This window comes from Etheostoma spectabile, chromosome 5 (assembly GCF_008692095.1).
Source record: "Etheostoma spectabile isolate EspeVRDwgs_2016 chromosome 5, UIUC_Espe_1.0, whole genome shotgun sequence".
NCBI lineage: Eukaryota > Metazoa > Chordata > Actinopteri > Perciformes > Percidae > Etheostoma > Etheostoma spectabile.
Genome location: NC_045737.1, coordinates 21969740 through 21991743, shown reverse-complemented (window position 1 = coordinate 21991743; position 22004 = coordinate 21969740). Strand labels below are relative to the sequence as shown.

Sequence of the window (22004 nt, the reverse complement as noted above, 5' to 3'; positions counted from 1 at the left end):
GTGTGTGTGTGTGTGTGTGTGTGTGTGTGTGTGGTGCCTCATCTTTTTAACAGTATCTAAAGACTTAGCCGACACAAGGCTAGATTTGTATGCATTTGCTTTGGACATCATGAGCTTTCAAGGCAGCAATAAATCTAAAATGAAACACGACATGCACAATTATGCATGTCAAAGCTTCACACCGGAATACCAAACTAGGCCAAATGTTGCTGTCCACTCTCATTTATATAAAAAAAAATGTCTTTTAACCAAGCACAAGCCAACAGATACCGACCTTGTTCCCAGTTTCCTCTTGATTGTCTTCCAGAGGGTCCAGGTCTGCAATGCTGGGTGTATGAAACAGCTCGTCATAAACATCAGTGTGACTGGAACCATGCCCACTATCTCCACTCACACTGCCCACTTTATCTGTAGGGAGACACAAGACAGAGCTAAATTACACAAGACGTGTATTTCATAAGCATGCAGAAGAGTCCCATCCTGTTGGGGAGCCACCAGATTTAATTAAATTACCAAAGAGCATGACTTTCTCTTTTCTCTCTGCTTTCATTCGTCTCACTTTGTATCCTCAGAGATACAATGAGGAAAAACGAGAAGACTAAAGAGTAGGATATTATTCTCAGTCTTACACCTTGAGGCAAATTTGCTGTATTTATATAGCGCTTTTCTAGTCTTAACGACTACTCAAAGCGCTTTTTACATCATACAGGAAACATTCACCATTCACACACATTCATAGACTGTGGCCGAGGCCAGGGATTGAACCGCTCTACCACTGAGTCACAGCCGCCCAGGGCAGGGTGGTGAACGATTTCTTTCCCACTGTAAATACTGTTTCCCTGATTTTGTATGTGTAAAATGCTTAAAAGCAGGAGGACATTTTTGTTTGTCAGCTTTAACATACTCTGACAAAGTAACAATCTTCAACATAACAATAATAATTTTTAAATAAAAAAACAATAAACAAACAAGAAAATACCCAAGGTAATGCCTTTGTAGCCACAGTGCAGGGTACAGTTCTTCCAAGTGTAATACATTTCGACTTGTTATAAGGTTTTTAATATATTCAAATTACAGCAAGTAAACATCCTTTATCCAATTTTTGCTTGGCTAATTGTCATTTTCCAACTTTATATTTTATGAATATTGTAATATTTTCAGCACTTTGCTTTACATGGTCAATGTTAAGTACTTTTGAAATAATGTTTACTATTGTTCTTTTCATTACTGCATATTATTATTATAAAACCACATGTTGTAAACCCACCAGGTTTTGGTGATGTATCCTCATCAGCTGCAAGAAGGGCGTACAGAGGCAAGGGAGGGATGGAGCTTATCTCTGTGTAGTCAGGGGTGGAGTTCTCTGCTTTGCAGAACAGCTTCCGATCCCTGGCTGTGCTGCCTCCGGCGCTGATGGTTCGAGAACGTACACGTTTCTCAGGATTGGTGGTACTGTCTTTAAGTGCAACAATTTCTCCAGCAATGCACTTCACCAGGTGGGAGAGGATGGCTTTGGCACGGTGAACCTTAACATTGACAAATTATGTTACACATTTATATTTCAAATATCACAACAAATATCAATTTTCTGGCTAATTTAATTCTGTATAAATGTATTGGTCTGATTTACTTCAGCTTCACACCTTCTTCTAATGAAATTATATTAACTGACAAAACTGACTTGTCACTGCAACTGGAGAAGGTGCTTAATTTTTTTTAACTTACCTTCCCTAGATCCATGAGCTCCAATAAATGTACAGGGTGGTACTGGGGCAGAGTGGGAAAGAGTTGGTGAGCTGCTTCAAAAAGCCCAGAATCTTCCATCTCTACAGGCAGGTCATATGCTGTTCTCTTCCCACTAAGTTTCTGTGCCAGGCTCATCATCGATCTTGTCAGGGCCTTTTTGGGAGGGGCCAGTGAAGACATGGTTGTCCCAGAGCTGAGCCCTTCCTCCTGACTCTGTCTGACGGCTGAGATTATGGAGGAGACACTGCTGCTGATGTCTGTGTCTTGGGCAATCACAGGATTGGGTTTGGATGGTGCTGGGGGTTGCCACTGGGAGTAGACGTGCATCTCACAGTCCATGCCTACTACCAAGATGCCATCTCTTACCCACGAGAGGGAGACTGGAATAGGCAATGATCCTTCAACAGAGGAGACAAGATCAACGGATCGAAGCAGAACCAGGCGAGACAAGCTCTGGTCTCTAGTGGCATCTGATGTTAAACAGAGTTCTGGAGGCTTCCCAGACAGACGGCCGTACATATAAATCTTTGTCCCAATACCAACAGTGAGAATATGTGACCCATCTTCTTGGGAGACCCAGTCCAAATGAACCTGGCTCTTACTAATAGAACCAGGACAGTCCTCCTCGTTAGGCATTGGCAAGTCCAAGTTACCAGGAATGTTGGCACTTCCAGTTGTGGGATCTGCGCTGTCCAGAACAATAGTCTGCTCTAGAATCCACTGAGATCCACCAGTGGACTCACACTGGAAGATGTCAATGTGGACCACTGGCTCTCTACTGTTGGCTGGGATGGGACTGGGAGTGAGATTTGGGCTACGCTGTACAGTTAGGGTTGGGGTCTGGTGGGTGTTGGACTGCACATATGGGAGGGAAGACAAAGTAAGAGGAGAAGTCAACAGTTCGTGAGAGTTCAGATAGGGTGTCGAGCTCAGATGTGTGTTTGGCATTTGCCTGTAAGCAACTGCAATCCGTCCAGAGTGACAGCAGCTGACCTCTATAGGACGACCTTGCACTCTTACTTCACTGCTGTTGGGAAGTCTCTCCTCCACCAGCATAGGCCACTCCTCCCACTGGTACACCACGTTGTCCATAATGGATGGCTCTAACGCCGTGACATTGCACCTCCAGAACCGAACCTTTCTATCAGAACAGGAAGTAGCAAGGAGGTAAGGCACACGATCAGCTGGCAGAGAACATGACGCACTCAGGTGACCTAGGAAGAGAGTTGAGAATACACTATAAGGCAAGAAAGTTTTTCTCTTAATTTTTTCTCTGTAATTCTACAATGTAATACCTTTTTTTATTTTTTAAGAATTGGATTTTAAGATTTTGATTAATTTTCAAAAGGTTTAATTGGATATATGCTGTGCAGATTGCAACTAAACAGTAATAATAGCAACAACAACTTTTATTTATATAGTGCCCATGGACACTTTACAGAATGAATGTGGCTTAGCTAGAGGTTGTAGGGTGTGGTAAACAGGTGGTGTTCTTAAAAACCTTTTTTCACACAGACAATATTTGTTGAAAAAATATCCATATGTTTGTCAGTTTCTATTTTCATTCCTATGTTAACAGAAGCATGTAGTTCTTTCTTAGTCAAAGAGAAATTGAATTTATTATAATAAAAACAATGCTGCTACTACTATCAATATTGCCCTTCTTCATACTTGGAATGCCTTGTGTTGTGTTTAGGGACTCTGTCTCTTCTTGTCTTCCCCTCTGAATTTCACTACCAGAAGAAGGCCATAGTGTGCGAGTATGTGTCCTCATTGTCCCTCACCTGCTGATGGTGTAACACTGATGGCTTCCACTCCTTCCGGCAGAGCCATTTCTTGGCTGTATAGCCTTTGTGTTGTGAGGCTGAGGCGACAGGCACTCTGCAGATTGGAAGTGCAGGGTTTACTCTTCTGAGTTATTGGAGATCTGAACGTGTCAAAGCTCAAAGTAGAGCTGTTCATAGGAGAAGCTGTTGTGGCATCGTTCTCCATCGTGGTTTCTTCTGTGATGACAAGAAGAGGAAAATATTGTTCAGAAAAGCTAAGGTCAAAATCCTCCCAAAATTTTTGTTTTTATACATTACTTTTATGTTCAAAGTACCCACCCATGGTGATAGGTTGAGCAGCAAGATGGAGATGCCACATGTGGAGGATCGAGCGACCTGTTGGGGTCAATTCGACCACCACAAGGAAAAACCGTGCCGAGAAAGCCGCCTTGCTTGAGGCTGATGCAGGGAAAACACAGACACAAAGAGATTATTAATAACCAGGTTTTAAGGTGGTGCAAATGTTTGGTATTAACACTGAAAAATAGTAAGTATTTAGAAAAAGTATTTTTTGTAGACCTGTGTGAAGAAAATCTGGAGTTGCCTGTGTGCTTTCTGTTCTGTTCTCACTGCCGAGGATCAGATCCTCCTCAAAAACATGTAGGAGTTGGGTCTGCTTCCCCTGCTGTAGAGAACAACAGCCGGTATTATCAAACTACATCAGATGTAGACACTTAACATGCTTCATCCACTGTGGAGCCAGTATGCAGATGCACTGATACAAGTTAGTGTTATACGAACACCCATTAATGAAAACGGCAAGTGAGAGAGGGGATGAAAAATGTTTTGCTCCGCACTCGTTTTTATCTCGTCATAGCTGAGGTCAAGTCTGCAGCAGACTGTTGTATGCTACCAATGGTCTAGGTAGAAACTTTGGTTATTGAATATATTACAGTTTATATATATAAATTCAGGGGAGACGTTTTTGTTAATATCCTTCTTATCCAAGATGTTTACGGTGGTATCTCTACGGATAGACAGACAATGACCAGAAAGAGAGAAAGTTAAAAAAAACGAACACTAGAATTATCTTTATGTATACTTACAAAGTCAGTGATGGAATCCAACTCTATAATACACCCTGGTTTTGCTGTGGATTGCTGACTGATGATGTTGAACACCTCGCCAACATATTTCTAAAAAGAAACAAACATTAACATTTTTACATTATTTGGGCACTATTATTTATTATATAGTCAGAACATTCAATGTGTCACTTGCCCTTCAGAAAATGAGAAAAAAATATAACTTATCTGTGCTGGAAAAAAATTGAGCTGTCTGTATGCAATGTAAATTTTATATTTAAAAAAAAATGATGAATCTATGTAAATCAATAAAAACAAAATATCAACCTTTACTTCTTGCTGGATTCAACTGTGCTGTATTGGATTAAAAGGATCACTGCTGTTCTACTTTTCCTCACTTTAATTAACATTACACTTTGTAATTTTTCTACTAAGTCATCCAAGGCTGACACTAATGAAATAGCAAGAATACTAATTAACATCTTGTTACCTCACTGATTGTTTAAGGGTCCACGGGGAAAAATTGATGTGTTGGTATTGCAATGCTCACTATACCCTGCAGAGTTTGAAAATCCTGTACAATGACTTACTGATATCTCAGGATTGGAGAGCTCACTCAGGAGTTTCTTAGCTTCAATGACAGCCTGATATAGCCTGAGTGAGTGGCCGTCACTTGCCACGAAGCAGGCGCTGGGAGAATTACAGTAAGCACCTGAAGAGCAAAAGACAGGTCTTCCAAATAAATATAAAACAACATACAAAACATATATGTTCTATATACAGAACATTGTGGTACAATACATTTAACAAAAAAGCAAATCATAGACTCCTCTTCTAAATTCATAAAGACCAGTGGATCCCAAAGAGGGGTCTGGGGACTCCAATGCGTCATTGAGGGGGTTTCAGGGGGTCCCCAGCACAAAGGGGAATTATTTATTTGTACTATTCCATCTTTTCTAATCTAATTCCATCTACTAAATAACATAATGACAGTATATACAACTATTTTGGTCAAGGGTTTCATACACTTTCTGTAATAAAATATCTAAAAGGAGAAAATGTATTAGACGGCGGCCTCTGGGACCAAAATCTTATCACATGGGGGATTGTGGTTTGTGTCAGATTAGGGGTCCTACTGATATAGACTATGAACGCTTTGGAAAAAAAGATTCTATTTGGAAATTCTAACTTTTAAGAGTTTTAATGAGTCTTTTTCACAGGAAGTGTTTTTTATATACAAATGAGCTAAAATGTACTCAAAAAACTTGGGTGGGGATTTAAGTCCCAAAGCCAGTCTCATTTGGTCATGCTATTCAAAAAAACTAATTGCATTTACTTTATATGACTAAACCAAAATAACATGAAAGGATTTCTGAAAATGAAGCTGTGGTGACTAAAATGGCTGATTGCTGAGTACTTTATTATCTGCTGCTTTAACAATCTTCAAACAATAACTATTATACGATAAACAAAAAAATATTTTCTCACCTAAACAGCTGCTAGGAATGAGTGTGGGCAGCCAGGCTACATTTGCAAACGCTGATGAATTGAGAGAATTGATTCGAGCTAGCTCGGCAACCCCGCCTGACAAAGAAAGTGGGCCGACAGGGTCCACTCTCCATAAAATCAGCTCACTGTAGATCGCATTGGGATCCTGGGAAACTACACCCAGGGACCCCCGGCTAGGCCGTGACCCTTGAGGCAGAGACGTTGGATGAGAGAAACCAGAGGAGTATGTGTCCGGAGGAGCCAGAATGCTGTCTGCCTCAGGCGTCCACAGGGCGTTGTGGTGTGAAGTGGTGAGGAGGAGAGGGAGTAATGAGTGACAGGCCAGGTCATTAAGGTGGAAGCGGTGGCCACAGTACCGTGACTTGTGAGAGACGCTAAGAACGGTGGAGAAAGCAGAGTCCTCTGCGAAGCCGACTGCCCACTGGTTCAAGGAGCCATCAGCGTGTTTGGAGATCATAAGGACGTTGGGGGTAAAAATGCTTAGTCGAAGACTACTGCTGGGTAAAGCTTTTCCTTGACCTCCGTAGCTTATAAGAGCAGTTTTGGTATGAGGCAATGTGTTCCCAGGTGGTCGCTGTCGGCCATGTTGGATAGCCAGATCCACATTCTTGTTGCAGGCATACATAACCACACTGTGGCTCAAGGAGATTGCATCACCTGTAGGGAACGCTACTGGGATACGGGACACAAACGACACCTGAGAGAGAAATGACATAGCAATGAAAGCAAATTAAACTTACAGCTCAGGGGTTAGTGATAACAAGGGGTCAGTCAATCAAGTAACTGTAAAGTAATATTTTAGCTTGAACTAATCATACATTATGAAAATGCTTAAATTACCATGCAAATGTTGTAATGACACAGGTGGCACAGATCCTTTTTATTTTTTACACAGTTAGCTCAAAACTACTTCTCCTATTCTCTATTCAGAAGTTGAGAGACAACTGACTTTTTGAAATTTATGGAGTCACTAAGACAGTGATGGAGACTTGAGGGATCAAGCCTTCATTATTTTTCCCTTCATATATGTAAAAAATAATAATGTTCAAAAATACTTATGCTAATAATAATAATAATACCAGGATCCTGTCTGTTTTATCAAATTAAAGCAGCCAGACCTATTCAACCTGAATGTCAATGACACCTGGGATTCTTTTAGTTGCCTTGCCTGGCTGACTTACTGCAAGGTTAGTCAGCTGACTCTCATTATTTCACTACTAATAAAAATGCATCAAGGGACTTCAGAATTTGATTTGAAGTCACACATAATTAAAATATAATTGTCTGAACAGCTGGATGAGAAGCCATTGAAATATGAGCTAGACCATTACAGCTGTCAAAATGATTCAGAACCTTAAGTGAGAATCTATCAATTATCTTTCCCCAAGAAGCGCCTCTTGAAATTGTGAAGACAAACAAGTCCCTTAAAACAAGTGACCAAAGGAAAGTCTGCTTCGTTTACAGTGTTCACTTGATAAAAGTAAAAAATTCCCGAAGTTTCATTTAATTTAATTTCCTGAAGTTTCCCATTTCTGTGTCTCTGCATTTCTTTATCAATCTCTGAATTGTGACCATACAAATTAGGAAAAATTGTTAATAGAAAGATTGTTAATATTTGTAAACAGAAAAAAGACAAGGGATTAAGTATGTTCATAAAACATCCACATTTATTTAATATACATGGTTTTAAATAAGCCATATCAACATTGAACGTACCTGAGCTTGTCTGAACATGCCAGGCTGGTATTCATCTAACCAGTCTACATGCCAGACTAACAGAGAGCCGTCCATGGGATGGATACTGAACAACATGTCTGCCCCTTTATTCCACTCCTCTAACAGCCCGTCCACCTGGTGCTTCACTGCTGCCAGAGGAAGCTCCACAGCCTCAGGTACTTGGGAGTTACTTGGCCTGCTACATTTGTCTTCTTCATTAAAGTTATCCTCATCTTCTGGCTCTGAAAGAGAAAGCAAATCATAGGGCCCAAATGTCACTTGGGAAGATCAGTATGGAACACAAAGCATATTGCTATACCTGAAAGAGTCTTAACAGCATTATTCAAGATTTATAGACACAACTCTTCAAATAAAGTGTTAAAGCATAATCCAAAAGTTGTTTTGTACCTTCATTAGAGCATTTGTTCTCTTGCTCCAGGCTGCCTCTAAGCTGCTGCAGGAAGACTTCCATAGTTAAAGTGAAATGAAGCTCTTTGTTGTTGAGCCAGTGGACAGTAAAAGGTCCTCCAGGTTCCTCATCATCCACGGCACTCAGAGAGGAGATGGAGGGCAACAGAGGAATGTCTGTGTCAAAGACCATACGTGATAAAGATGTTACCACGTTTAGAAGAAGAAAAAAAAAAGGAAAAGAATAACAGAATTTACATTCCATTAGCTTAGGGGCATGCAGGACAAAGAGACATCTGCTGGAGCAAATTCACTTTCCCGAATATCTGGTTTGAAGTATGCTAAAATATAATTCAAGCATACAAAAACAATTCTACAGCCTCAAGGCTGAAGAAATCTACAAAAGTCTCCCCTGATCCAGGTCAAATTAAACTGCTCCCCACACACAGGAACAAAATAGCAATGCCTACATTTACTCTGAGCAGATCTCACTGAGCAGAAAGCTAACTGGGATGTTAAATAAACAATGTCAGGCAATCTGTGATATTTACACAATTTCATGCCATAAGAAATACAGAGTTGAAGCCCTCTGACCTTCAGCTGATTTTATTCAAGCAGAGCAAACTATCCATGCAGACTCTCTGGTTTCGGAATAAGTAATATGCTGCAATACTGTAGGCGTACCATCTTGTAGCTCAAAATTCTTTATTTAAATTAGGATCATTTGTTTGGTGTTCAAAAAGATGCTGGTAACGAGGGTCAACAGGATTATCAACTAGTTTCAGAAACTAATGTGTTTGAGTCTAACCGGTGGCAGGGTTGATGCTTGCAGCAATATGGAAATGGCAGAGAGCGTTGGCATGAGGCATGCTGCTGCTGCTCCTCTTATGATTATAGTGTTGGCTCTGATGGTGAGGCAGGCAGCCAGTCAGAGAGGGCTGGGGCGCATCACGATAAAAGGAGGCATCCAATGCTTCTCGAAGATTCGACTGTTGGGAAAACATTCATTATTCAAGTTAGATTATTATTGTCAATAAAAAAAAATGTAAATGTATAAACTGAAATTCAGATTTACAAAGAGGGATGAAATTTAATTAATATCTTATGTAGACTGCCTTGAGTTCATCAGTGTACTTTTTCTATAACTGACAAACATATGTGTTCATACCATAATGCAGTTCCCCTTTTCAGGTCGACACAGCAATGCATCGTAAACCTGCTTTCGAACAGGTGTTTCTCTTTGGGATGGGAATCTAATGTATTGTTATAGACGCTTAAATAACATTTAAGGTAACTGCCCAATTTGTCCAAAACAGGGCCAGAGCTAGAGCAAAACAGGCAGAATGGAAGAATGGCTGAGCAAGAGAGAGAAGCGTGTCAAGGGAACCGAAATTAAATGTAACCTAATTTGGTACTGAGGTTATGTAATTTGGGTTTTTCCAGTTGTTTCGCAGTGCAGAATCTGTAAAGTGTATAGTTCTAGACTTGAGTCTCTGTGCGACAAGGTATTACCCTGTAACAGCAGTCAAGACAAAGCATCTTAAGGTTCACAGAGATCATTAACCAAAATAATGGGTTTGAATTTCACTGATTTTATGCAGCTTCTCTGGTGCAAAATGAGTACTATAAACAGAAAAGGCTGCAGGTTCTCCAAGTATTATTGAGATTTATTGGCTCATCACACCCACAAAACATTATTTTGTTAAAATATTGATAATACGTAATGAGATAAAATAAGACTGTGGTGGAAATCCCATATCACTGTGACTTCTAGAAATTCTCAGCATCATTATCAATACAATTTAGACTTAATCATTATCACTGATGTTGTGATAAATTTTGTACTGTTCATCATAATAAAATGGAGTTTAAAATGGGGCTCGCTTGGTATTATCCATCCATTCAGTTTTAGAGGGAGAGAGTTACCTCAGACAACTGCCTGGATCATCCAGCACAGTCTGTGGTTTTTAATGAATAATTCCACACATGCACACTTACAGACTCTCCTTAAGGCACAGTGGAGAAATCTGCATACCTATTTTTCCTGTAATCTAATGTGCCCTGAGCTCTGTAAATGCCAGTGAGACCCCTGACCATTTAAATGCCCATATCAAAATGGATGCAAGTATTGTATTTGAGGCCCAGTTAGATTGTCAGCCACAACATAAGTCACTTAAAGCAGAAGACACCCCCATTACAGATGTGAGCTAACAGCAGCTAAAAAAAGAGAAAAACCACCATTAAAAATCAAAGCTATAATGTTGAGGTGTAGCACAGATTACAGAAAAGAGGCCAACAGTCTTCACTGATGCTCATTTTAAGTCCTACAAAGCTTCCAAAACCACCTTCATGTCTGATAGCCAATTAATTTTCCCTTTTAACTCCACTAAGCCTCTGTTTTTGTCTATCTTCTTTGCTCTTGTTCCCTCATCTCTGCAGCTCCCGATGTCCTACATTACTAGTGGTGGAAATACGGAAGCCCGGTTTCTACGTCAGGGCCAAATGGAGCAAACCAGAGATCACAGCATTTGTGGCATTTATTTTGTCACTATTAGTAAAATTGTGGTGATTCTTTTCACATTTTGAAACAAATAATTATTTTTATTCTGATTTTTGTCAAAGTTGTGTTGGTTGTAGCAAGCATTTCTTTGGTTGTTTACCTTTTGTCAGCATGTGCTGTGCATATATATCTACAAACTGAGAATACCATTTAGAAATATTACACATATTATACACCATTAGAGTACATATTGTTTAAGTTACATTTTATGTTATTTGAGTTCCTGCTCTCTTCTTGGAGAAATGTATCTAGTTATTATTAAATATTTAGTTAGATATACACTCAGTTGCCAGTTTGTTAGGTACATGCACCTATGGCAAATGTGGTCTAATACAACAGATCAGCACTAAATTCTATTTTTATTAAGTTTATAATGTTCATTTTCTTTCAATGTTAGGGCCATTTTATAGTGCCGTTGCATTATTATTGCATTATTGATTTGTTATTTTAAAGTGTCTCTAATATTTTGCCCAACCAATTCCTACGTTTTTTATTAATACTAATAGACTAAATATAAAATAATCATTCAGAATCACGACCATAAAGTTAAATCAACACAACAAAAAGGGAATATTAAAACCTTCATAAAAAGGAATTTGCTGCAGCACTGTTGTATTAGACTGCATATGTTTTAGTAAGTTGTACCAGATTAAAGTGGCAACAGAGTGTATTTACTGTATACTTACATTTGAGTAGCTTACTTCCTGTGCTGTTCTTCCTTGCAACTTCCCATTGCAGGCATTTTTGCCAGAAGGACCAGCACACCTGGGTGTATCACTGTGCTGGCCAGTGTGGTTGTTATGGTAAGTGGACAGAAGGCTGTCACCCGGCAAAAGCGTCTCTGCCCAGAGCCGACACACGCTGTCCTTACAGCAGGTGAGCAGAACATTACAGACTGCACCTCTGTTAAGAGAGAGGATGGAAAGAGAAGGTGGATAAAGGAAGAATAATGGCAAGGAATTTAGGATGAAGTCTGCCGGGCACTGAACTTGTCAGCAGTGTTTTTTATATCTTATGCCAATAGTACTATTTAACAACAAGTCAAAGAAGAACACCTCTATAGAGATAAATTAAATCTTGCAAAGTGATTAAAATGAGTAGCAATGACACATCTTGTGACAAATGAATAACTGTGTCTAATCCCTTCTCATTAAAAAACATGTCAAACCAGTTTATTTAAAGAACATGTTAAGACAGTTGGAATATATAAACAGAGCAGGTTGCCAAAAAGGTAGAATAAGAGACAATGCTTTATTATTACAACTGATTATTGACAGGCCTTCAACATAGCAGTGCAACCCAATTCAATACTTCCTAAAGCCTAATTTAAAGCAACAAATATTAAGCTTAGTGAACATTACATTGTTTTACTGTCTCATTAATTATCTGAGATGACAGTTTGAGTAGAGTAACTCTCCCGAGTCATTTCCAAAATAATACTGCTGTATGCTAAATATTCTGTGAACTTTGTCACATTTAAGTCAGAGAAAAATTACAGGTTGCTTAACAATAGGAATGCTCTAACAAAAGGCAAAGCAGGGCAGACCTGGGAGTATAGTGTAAGACTAACACTGCACAGTGGCTGACCTATTTTGAATTGGCTCCTTAGAAGACTTCCTTACTTTTCATTCAGCCCACAAAATACTGTATATTATGTTGCTAAATTAACAGAAAGTACAACAGTTCATGCCATTATTATGCAATTGTTAACTTGTGGTTTTCTTTTGTTCTCATATGTGTCAGCTTAGGCCAAAATGAACCAGAAAGATAATCAATGAATCATAGCTACAGAGTGTGGGCTGTAAAATGTTGCCTTGACAGTGTCCATACCGTGGCATGTACTTGCTGGTCTTCCTCCAAGAGAAACCAGTTACAGAACGGGGATGTGCCAGGTATACAAATGAAAAGGCCAGCTCTCCCTGGAAACTGACACTTTGTTCTGGAGGTGTGAAGAGTTTGAAAACACCTGACTTCCACTTACTAGTGCTGTACCAGACCTTTACTAGGCAGTCATCCTGAAGAGGAGAGAATTAACAGGGATATAACTGATATCATGCTGTTGAATGCGCATTTTCTCAAAAAACACCATAGCCAATACTCGTCAGTTCACCTCCTGTACACTGCAGAGGTGCCAAACCCCTAATTGCTCATGGCGTCTGTCCATGGGCAGCCTCCTCAGTCTGACCTCTCTACATTTAATGCAAGTGTATACAGTAGGTCCTGTTTGCATGTGTGTGTGTAATAACAGAGTGGAAAAAAAACGGACTTTCCCCTCTGATATTTATAAAGTAAAAGTTTTCTTTTTCTTCTTACTTCTTTACAGTGTTTGGTATACCAAAAAAAATAGACAATGCAAACATGACTTGTACACACTAATTTGCATCCAAATCCTAGTAAAAACTTGACTTACCTGTCCAGCAGTAGCAAAGAATTCCCCATCAGGAGAGAACTTCATTAAACTGACTGAAGAGGCCGTCCTTCAGCAAAAAACAACAACAACTCAATACTCAAAAGGTTGATATTTTCATAATATAAAATAGATAGCAAGTAATGGCATCTAAAATTAAATAGTTACAAAACAAGTAAATTCAATGTTAGAAGGACTGTAGTATTGGAATATCTAAAAATATGACAAAACAAATCTATATGAGTGAGTTTTTCTAAATTGCCTATTTTACTTTGGAAAAACTCCCTTTAAAAAAAAAAAAAAAAATGTCCAACTTAAAAATGTAGACTGCATCATGTAAAGATATTGCATTTCCCAGTGCTTACTTGCTTTGCCAGATACAGCTCCAGGCAGAATGAGAGTCTCTTAGGGTAACTTCTGTCTGCTTTTCCACTTCTTCAGCTTCATCTTTCACTCCATCAACATTAGACCACAACTGGAGGCTACTAGAGCCTGTTAACAAAGTGCTGCCTGAATACACAAAAACACATCCACACTTTCATGACATGTCTTGTATCATATAATCAGTTAAAAAAAAAAAAGAGGCATATACCGCAGGAGCGTGTGCATATTGGTATTTTCATGTTACTTTAAGAGGGCACTGTGTACCAAAGTACCTGTGGGGTGCCAGGCCAGGTTCCGTACCATAGACTTTAATACAAATTGACCAGTCTTCTGCCATTGGCAGTTCTGTAAAAAATAAAACATTAAATACATTTAGAAACAGTATTGTTAGAAATTGGACAGATTATATGTCCCTTATATTAGTAGTTTTAACTGCATAACAAGAACTAACAGTGAAGTTGCTTTCATGTGGGCCATATGTGATCAGGGCACATGGACAGCAGCTCTAATACCAGGGAATGTCTGCATTGAAAGAGGCACTGGGTTGTTTTTAATCTTTCAACTCCTTATGATTCCTTCTTTGACTTCTCTAACAACCGAAGGCTGTTTAAAACTGACATAACAAACCTAGGACTTCTGCACAGACTACAGAACAGGAATAAACAGTAAACATGACAATGCCTGCAAAACTTTATACAATATTTCAGTAAGAATGTGCATGTGTTTGAAATATAAGTTTTTCCCTGGTGACTTTCTGAAGGGTTTAAAAGAACAATATTCTACTCTATTTCAAATATAAGAGCCTCGCCTGAAAAAGAAACGTCTCGTTTTCAGGAGGATCTGAATATATGCATGACTGTGACTGGAAGATAATGTAGGCTACTCACAGACAGTGATGTGTCTTTTTGATCTGGGTGTTGAACAGGCTCAAAGACACACACAATGCTTCCATAGGAAGCTGCAATCTGTCAGCGGGAAAAAGGCAACATGTTAAATATTAAGACGTGTTTTCTGATACAGATTTAAAAGGTTTACCTGAAAACATATTTGCAAGAATCATATATTATTCCACATATTATATTCCAATTTCATTCTATATCATTTTCAATGATTCTTGTCAATTACAGTTAAACTTGAAACATTTGAAAGACATTTTTTGTTTAAGTAATAGACTTTATATTTTATAAATACCACTAACTCATATTTTGACAATTTAGACAGTAGATCTAGAGTAGTAGATTCAAGATCCTAATTTGGAGGAGCAAACTAAAAACGTATGTAGCTTACTAGACAAACAATGACATGTCTCAATAGTAAATTAGTATAGTCCCTGGACAACAAATACCTTGAGGATATAAACAACCCAGTGTTTAGTCAACATTGTCTACATGCTGAAGCTGCGATGCCCTGCAGTGTCCCGCTGCATTACGCTAAGTCCACCTATGCTCTGCTATGCCACGCTACACCCTGTAACGCCCTGCAATGCCTTGCTATGACATGAACTACTACAACTGCCATGTATAGTCCCTGTTCTATCATCTTTAGTGTGAATATTATTGCCACTATGCATCATACCCCCAACCGGCACCGTCAGACACCGCCTACCAAGAGCCTGGGTCTGTCCGAGGTTTCTTCCTAAAAAGAAGTATTTCCTGGCCACTGTTGAACTAATTGCTTGCTCTTAGGGGAATTACTAGAATTTGTGGGGCTTTGTAAATTATAGAATGTGGTCTAGACCAATCTATCTGTAAAGTGTCTCGAGATAACTTTTTGTGTGATTTGATACTATAAATAAAAATTGAATCGAAAAAGTGCTTTCCATGGGAGTCACAGTCAATGTTGAACAGACTGAATGTGGGAAATGTTAGTGGCAGTGCACACAAATAACAAGCTTAATAAAGGTCTGGGTCTTAGATAATACAAGCTGCGTCTCTATTGGGGTAAATAATATGCCGACTGTCACAGAATGAATACTGTGAAGGAGTGAGTCACACACCCACTCGTGTAAATGTGCATATATTAATTGACACAGACACACACAGACACATACACAGTCTCATAAAAGCTTTTGAGACAGATGATGGCTCATGGCATGATGATACATAAGGAAAATATATCATTTTTTTGGACACGGATCACGTTTAATCAAATTCCAGTGGAGAGCAAAACGTAACCCATTTAGGATTCAAAAGAATGATATACTGTAGCTCTAGTCAAAAGAATAACGTCAAGTCAACATAGTTCTGTTATGCAAGTAGCAAAAAAACAAAAAACAAATGTTACGTTATAAAACATAAAGGGCCCTATTGCAATGATCTAAGAGCATGGTGGGAAGCGCCTGGCACAGGTGCAATTAGGGAGTGTATGAATAAATATAAATAATGTTTTAGCTAACTAGCCATAACGAGTGCGGGTTAGTCTGATGTACATTTTAGTCCCGTCTTCCCAGTGTTGCTCTGCCTGCATTAGTTCTATCTGTTTTATCTGTTGAGAACAACAAATAGGCATTGCCATTGGGAGGTAGTCTAACACAGAGATCAAACAATGTAATTATTTATGTTTGTCTTTCTTTAAAAAATTATCTTAAAGTGTAACTCTCACCAAAATGCAACTTAGGGTCTTTTTGTAAACGTATCCGAGTCAAACTTTCATGTAAAAGCTGTTTTAAAAATCCCTATTTTTAAAACACTACATCCACTGAAAACACAAACTCTTTTTGACTGGCAGGATGGCAGCGACCAGAGAAACCAACAGCTAGTGTGAGCCGTTCAAATCCCTTTTTAGTAAACTGTGTACACAAACAATGTTACCAATGCTCTAAAATTCATGTGTAGAGCCCCTGGTGATACTTCAAGCAAAGTTTCAGTGTTTGTAGTTTTTTTTTTTATGTTGATTTTGATGCCATCATAGTAGTGCCCCTAGCACTACCATTCAAAACGCCATTTGACACACCCCCCCCCCCCAAAAAAAATATGGTAAATCTTAAAAGTGGTGCTTCCGTCCTAATTATGCTTTCAAACAAAAGTTAGACTCGGGTACATTCACAAAAAGACCCTAGGTTGCATTTTGCCGAGAGTTACCATTTAAGGACATTAAGCAATTAAAAGTTTAACCTGGCGGAAGACAACACTTAAAGTAGTGCAGAGGCCCGTTGGAGGTTGCTGTTCCACTCAGTGATTATGTTATTTGCTCTAACTTTAGTAATGTCTCACAATAATATGGTGTTCTCAGTATAGTGGTTTTGGAAAATACATGTTTCATTGCAAAAGGTCACAAATGCTTTCAAAATGCATCTGTAGTGCTAACACAGTGTGAGCGCAGGGGATGTGAACTCAACAATGATGTGTAAACTACTAGCATTGGAAAAATCACAGCATGAGATGATACCAATTGAACATGCTTAAACAGATACTAGACAATGCTTGAGACGTGTGAGGATACTTCTTGGCCAACTGTATTGGAATTGACATAACATGAGGGGAGCGGTGATGGATTGGGTGAGCAATCTTTACTCTCATTTAAATTAAATTAGGCCTGTCTGATGTTTTAACAAGGCTACCACCACCACTAATTAAAAAATAAACCCAAATTACAGTGATGGGCTGGCAATGATGGTTTCTGCCTTTTATATCTTTATGGAGTAATGTGTCAAATGTTTGCAGATGTAGCAATCCTGGAATTATCCCCATTTATTTGATTGCAGTATTGTTACTCAGTAACTAAGACAAATCGTGACTACTGTGACTGTAGTTAGGATGGGTTGCTTTGGCTTCCACTGAAAAAAAACAGCAGTGAGCAAGTACGTGACTTGGACATGAAATTCTTCTTGTAATCACTGCCACGGATATTAAAACAATGCAAGCTAGATAGTGTTATTATAAACAAAGCCTGCAGAGATTTAGTGCACACATTATACAGATTCAGATCTGACCTTTAGCCGCTTTGCCGTTTTTATGGCATCACTCTATGGGGAAAGTTCCAAAACTCCAAAAGAAACTACTCAAATAACCCAAACCAGCTTAGGTTGGGACTAATAGCTAGTCAACTAGTGTCAGTAAGTGTTGTGTTGCATCTCGGCCACATTTTTGAGTGTTCACATCAGTTTTGTAGCAGTGAATTCCACACTTAGGCCTTAAACAAATATTCAGTAGGCTATAATTTTTCATTCTTGCTCCTAAATATTGCTGAGCGGTATAGAGAAAATCATCATCACAACAGTTTTGACCAAATAAATCAGAATCAGAAAAGGATTTATTGCCAAGTAACACAAGAATTTGCCTTGGTGGTTGGTGTGTACATAATATATAACATATTAAACATGAATATGAACTAAACAATAAATACAGAAACAATATATATATATATATTTTGCGACAATATTGTAGGGTTGACTATTGGTGCTTTCACAAAATATCTACACAATGAGATTTTCGATAAATAATCATCAGTAATGTGGCAAAAATAATTAAGAGGTAAAGGTGGTTAATAGAACTGCGAGAACAGTCTGGTAAGTTCAGGAAATTACATAACTTTACTGCAATGCAGCCTTTAAAACCCTTAGGCCATATTATGAAATCCAAAATTTAAAGATGATATCTAGTCTCTTATCATGATATTGATAGATTACCCAGCTCTACTCCTAAATACTTTCTACAACTTGGCCTAACCCCTACACCACCGTCCTTCACAAAGCCTACCTGAAAATCTGCCAAGACAAGTTCAATCTGATCCAGTTCTAAATTTAGACTATTCCTGTAGTAAACTGAAAAATTGTACACACAAGCAATTTTCTTGATGTCTCTCTGTACCACAGAATACATTTCAATAAGAAAAGACTACATAAAGCAATCCATTTTTGCACATCTGTCCCAGATATAAATGACCAAAAACATCACAACTGATCTTTTGTTTGTGGCAACCCATTTTGGAGTCCCTAAACGGATTATGAGTGGCATTACATCAGTGAATGTGCCTGCTGTACCACTACTTGCCTTTACTAGGTGATTTTTCTCTCACTAGAAGTGATGATAGGAAGCTCAAATTCATGAATACAGACTTTGATGTCACCAACAAATCTCTTCACTGAAAACATAGGCTGCAAACACTTAATACGAGAGCTGCCACTACTGTGCCTTGCAAAATAGTTACATTAACCTTTGCATGGTATTAGGGCCAAATTTACCAATTTAAATTTTTTTACAAGAAGAATGGTACAAGTTACATTTTTTCTACCTGGAAATCAATGACCTTACCTTATTTTCTGTGATAAACATGTATTCCTGACTCAATTCAGAAAATTACTCTGGATTTGACCACTTATGTTTTTTCTATAGTGGATTTTTAACATGAATTATAACCTTATGACAAAAAAAACAATCACACTTCCATTTTTAATTGTGTTCTAGTAGAGACTGATTGCATTCCCTAAACATATGTTATCTCAATGGTTTGAAATTGAGATGAAGACAATATTTGTTAATAGATTATGAAGTAAAATTTTATTTCAAAATTGTTTTTCAAAACCCCAAATAAATCACGGGTCAATTTGACCCGAGGGATTTTAGAGGAAATACTCAAAAGGAGAGGAAGGAGTTTGAGAGGCAAGTGAAGACAATACAAGGGTTAAACTAGAACCAAATCTGAGCACAACAGAGTCCTGAACATTTTAGCAACACTGGACTGAGCTTGCCTTACCCTGATTGTGTGGTCATTAAAATATAGCAAAGCAAAAGGATGTAAAACTGTACGTCATGGTGCTGTGCAAAACATCTTTTTTTATTGATCCCCCATTATATGTTTGATCTCTGTCAAAATCAATGGATGGCAGTGAGGGTTAGGTATAAATATGGTGCATTATTATTGAATTTTGCACATCCTCCATTGTTTGTTTATGGTGGCAACATTTTCTGTAGCAAATCCCGTATCTTCCATTGAGCTACAATACAATAATTTACCTCCAATTTCTTTTAAAAGATAAAGAAACAACAATGTACATCAAGTTATTTTCATTTAAATAAGCATTCCCAGTGACTACCGGCACACTATGAATAAATCTAATTCACATTTAAAAAATGAAATATTCCTGTAAAATGAAATGTTTGTACTCAACAAAAACGGTATGAAATTACAGAAACATCCCGGTTTGCACATCAACCCAACATGACACAATACTACTCCATTACTCTTACCTGTCCACCCTGCAGTGAGCAGTCAACACAGCCAACCTGGATGTTACCATGTTTGGCCCCTGGGATGATCTGCAGTCGCTCAAAGTTACTGCCCAAAATCACAACATCACAACCTGACGCATAGGCCTATCAAGAGAAAAAGAAACAGCAAAAAAGGGGAAAGAGATGAAGATGATACTCAGATCCAATGAGAGAGTGTCCCTGTGTCAAATGAAGGTCAGTTGCCACCATGGGACTCCTCTGGAGTACAAGCAGGTAGGATTAGAGTTAACGGTCTCTTGAGGAGATTTTCACATGAGCTACGATTTACTGTGACTCTGCCTCCTTCACAAGAGGACAAACAGAAATAGGTCTCCTATTGATTCATTCTATAAATAGCATCACAGTAGAATCTCAGAGTTTGCTTTGAGGTCACAAAGTGCAAAAGCAGTCAGAGGTTCAGACATATATTTCTGACAGTCCTAAAACCAGTAAACAAGGACTTCCCGCAGTAGAGGGAAGTGCTTTTGCACTATTAAGCATGATCTAAATTATGTAACAAGGACATAGGCTACATTCTAATGCAATTTGAAAAAAATTATAAAAATAAGAATTTGTTCAAGCTAACACATCCACTATCTGTTAGATAGGTGAAGTGAGTAAGTAACAAATAAAATAAAATAAATGGTGTTTTGTCTACAGGGTTTTCTGCAGTGTTTTATAGTGGAGGTGCACCACTTCCACTGAAACAAAGCAAATTATTTACAATACTCGTTTCTTTAGGCAAGGTAAGGATGACAACTTTGACTTCCTTCTCGGCTACATCCACAATACGACGTTGTGTATGGATGTAGCTTTAGTCCATGCGGTAACACTGTCCTTAGCAAAGCCTATTTGTAATCAGTGCTTTTTACAATCTGTACTTTTGCTCCGTTTACTACATTCAAAACAATTCAATAAACAAGTATCAGTTCTGACAAATCAGTTTGGCCACCCCCTAAGAATCGGAGCTCCTAAATGGCTCGAAGGAAAATATTTCCAGAGTTTGAAATATCTTACCGTGAATGGCACATCGTTGACGCTCCCTACAGAGAAACAATTGTCTCCAGGGTTGACAGCCCCTGTGAGGACCTGATGGAGATTCATGACTCTTGTTTATAGTCCCCTTGTGCTCCGTCCTCCTCTCTCCTTTCTCACAACATCCACCCACTCCAGGTGAGATTCATGGTAAACCATGGGAAGGATGTGTTCATCTTTGTCTGTGGCCTGTAATTTCACTTCAATGTCTCTACAGGCTTGCCATTAGGAAGAGAGGAAGGGAGAGAAAAAAACATAAGACAGAAAATGTTTTGGTTTATGGTAAATGGACTGCATTTGTATCAAGCATTTCTAGCTTCCCAGACTAAGCTCTTCACAATTTGCCTCATTAACAAACAAATTTATATACAGTGGGGCTCGAGAGATTGTGCACACCAGGGAAAAATCCGTTTTAATGTGCATAAAGAAGCCAAGAAAAGATGGAAAAATCTCCAAAAGGCATTAAATGACAGATCAGACATTCGTATATGTCACAAAAACTTAGATTTTATTTCCATCATTTACACTTTCAAAATACCAGAAAACAAAAAAAATGGCATCTGCAAAAGTTTGGGTACCCTGCAGAGTTTATAGCATGCACCGCCCCCTTTGGAAAGCTGAGACCTGACGGTGTCATGGATTGTTCTCAATCATCGTCTGGAAAGACCAAGTGATGTCAATCTTAAGGTTTTAAATGCCCAGATTCCTCTGACCTTGCCCCAACAATCAGCACCATGGGTTCTTCTAAGGAGTTGTCTAGTAAACTGAAACTGAACATAGTTGACGCTCACAAAGCAGGAGAAGGCTATAAGAAGATAGCAAAGCGTTTTCAGATGCCAATATTCTCTGTTTGGAATGTAATAAGGAAATGGTCATCAGGAACAGTGGAAGTTAAAGCAAGATCTGGAAGACCAAGAAAAATATCAGACAAAACAGCTCGTAGGATTGTAAGAAAAGCAAGTCAAAACCCACGTTCCATCCAGAAAGACCTGGCAGACACTGGAGTTGTGGTACACCATTCCACTATAAAGAGATACTCGTACAAATATGGTCCTCATGGAAGAGTCATCAGAAGAAAACCTCTTCTACGTCCTCACCACAAAAATCAGCGTTGGAAGTTTCCAAATGAACACATAGACAAGCCTGATTTATTGTGGAAACAAGTTCTGTGGACCGATG

At 38.6% G+C, this 22004-nt stretch overlaps 1 protein-coding gene across 5 annotated transcripts in view; it reads right to left on the bottom strand.

The window, feature by feature from the left end:
* The window catches only part of dmxl1 (Dmx like 1), a 64188-nt gene that overhangs the window by 37668 nt on the left and 4516 nt on the right, over positions 1 to 22004 (bottom strand). For 2 of the 5 annotated variants that reach the window (XM_032515610.1, XM_032515614.1), the window contains exons 2-21: positions 20808 to 21043; positions 19770 to 19895; positions 14469 to 14546; positions 13854 to 13926; positions 13563 to 13707; positions 13201 to 13267; positions 12621 to 12805; positions 11477 to 11693; positions 9039 to 9219; positions 8231 to 8407; positions 7823 to 8064; positions 6086 to 6803; positions 5188 to 5309; positions 4619 to 4708; positions 4092 to 4197; positions 3852 to 3971; positions 3531 to 3749; positions 1726 to 2960; positions 1268 to 1526; positions 275 to 408 (exon numbers count right to left, since the gene is read on the bottom strand). In XM_032515610.1, the coding sequence (XP_032371501.1) occupies positions 275 to 408; positions 1268 to 1526; positions 1726 to 2960; positions 3531 to 3749; positions 3852 to 3971; positions 4092 to 4197; positions 4619 to 4708; positions 5188 to 5309; positions 6086 to 6803; positions 7823 to 8064; positions 8231 to 8407; positions 9039 to 9219; positions 11477 to 11693; positions 12621 to 12805; positions 13201 to 13267; positions 13563 to 13707; positions 13854 to 13926; positions 14469 to 14546; positions 19770 to 19895; positions 20808 to 20894 (4581 nt within the window). In that variant the 5' untranslated portion in view covers positions 20895 to 21043. Of the gene's footprint in view, positions 1 to 274; positions 409 to 1267; positions 1527 to 1725; positions 2961 to 3530; positions 3750 to 3851; positions 3975 to 4091; positions 4198 to 4618; positions 4709 to 5187; positions 5310 to 6085; positions 6804 to 7822; positions 8065 to 8230; positions 8408 to 9038; positions 9220 to 11476; positions 11694 to 12620; positions 12806 to 13200; positions 13268 to 13562; positions 13708 to 13853; positions 13929 to 14213; positions 14218 to 14468; positions 14547 to 19769; positions 19896 to 20807; positions 21044 to 22004 lie in introns of those variants that run through there. The other 3 variants (XM_032515612.1, XM_032515611.1, XM_032515613.1) reach the window with 3 other exon arrangements.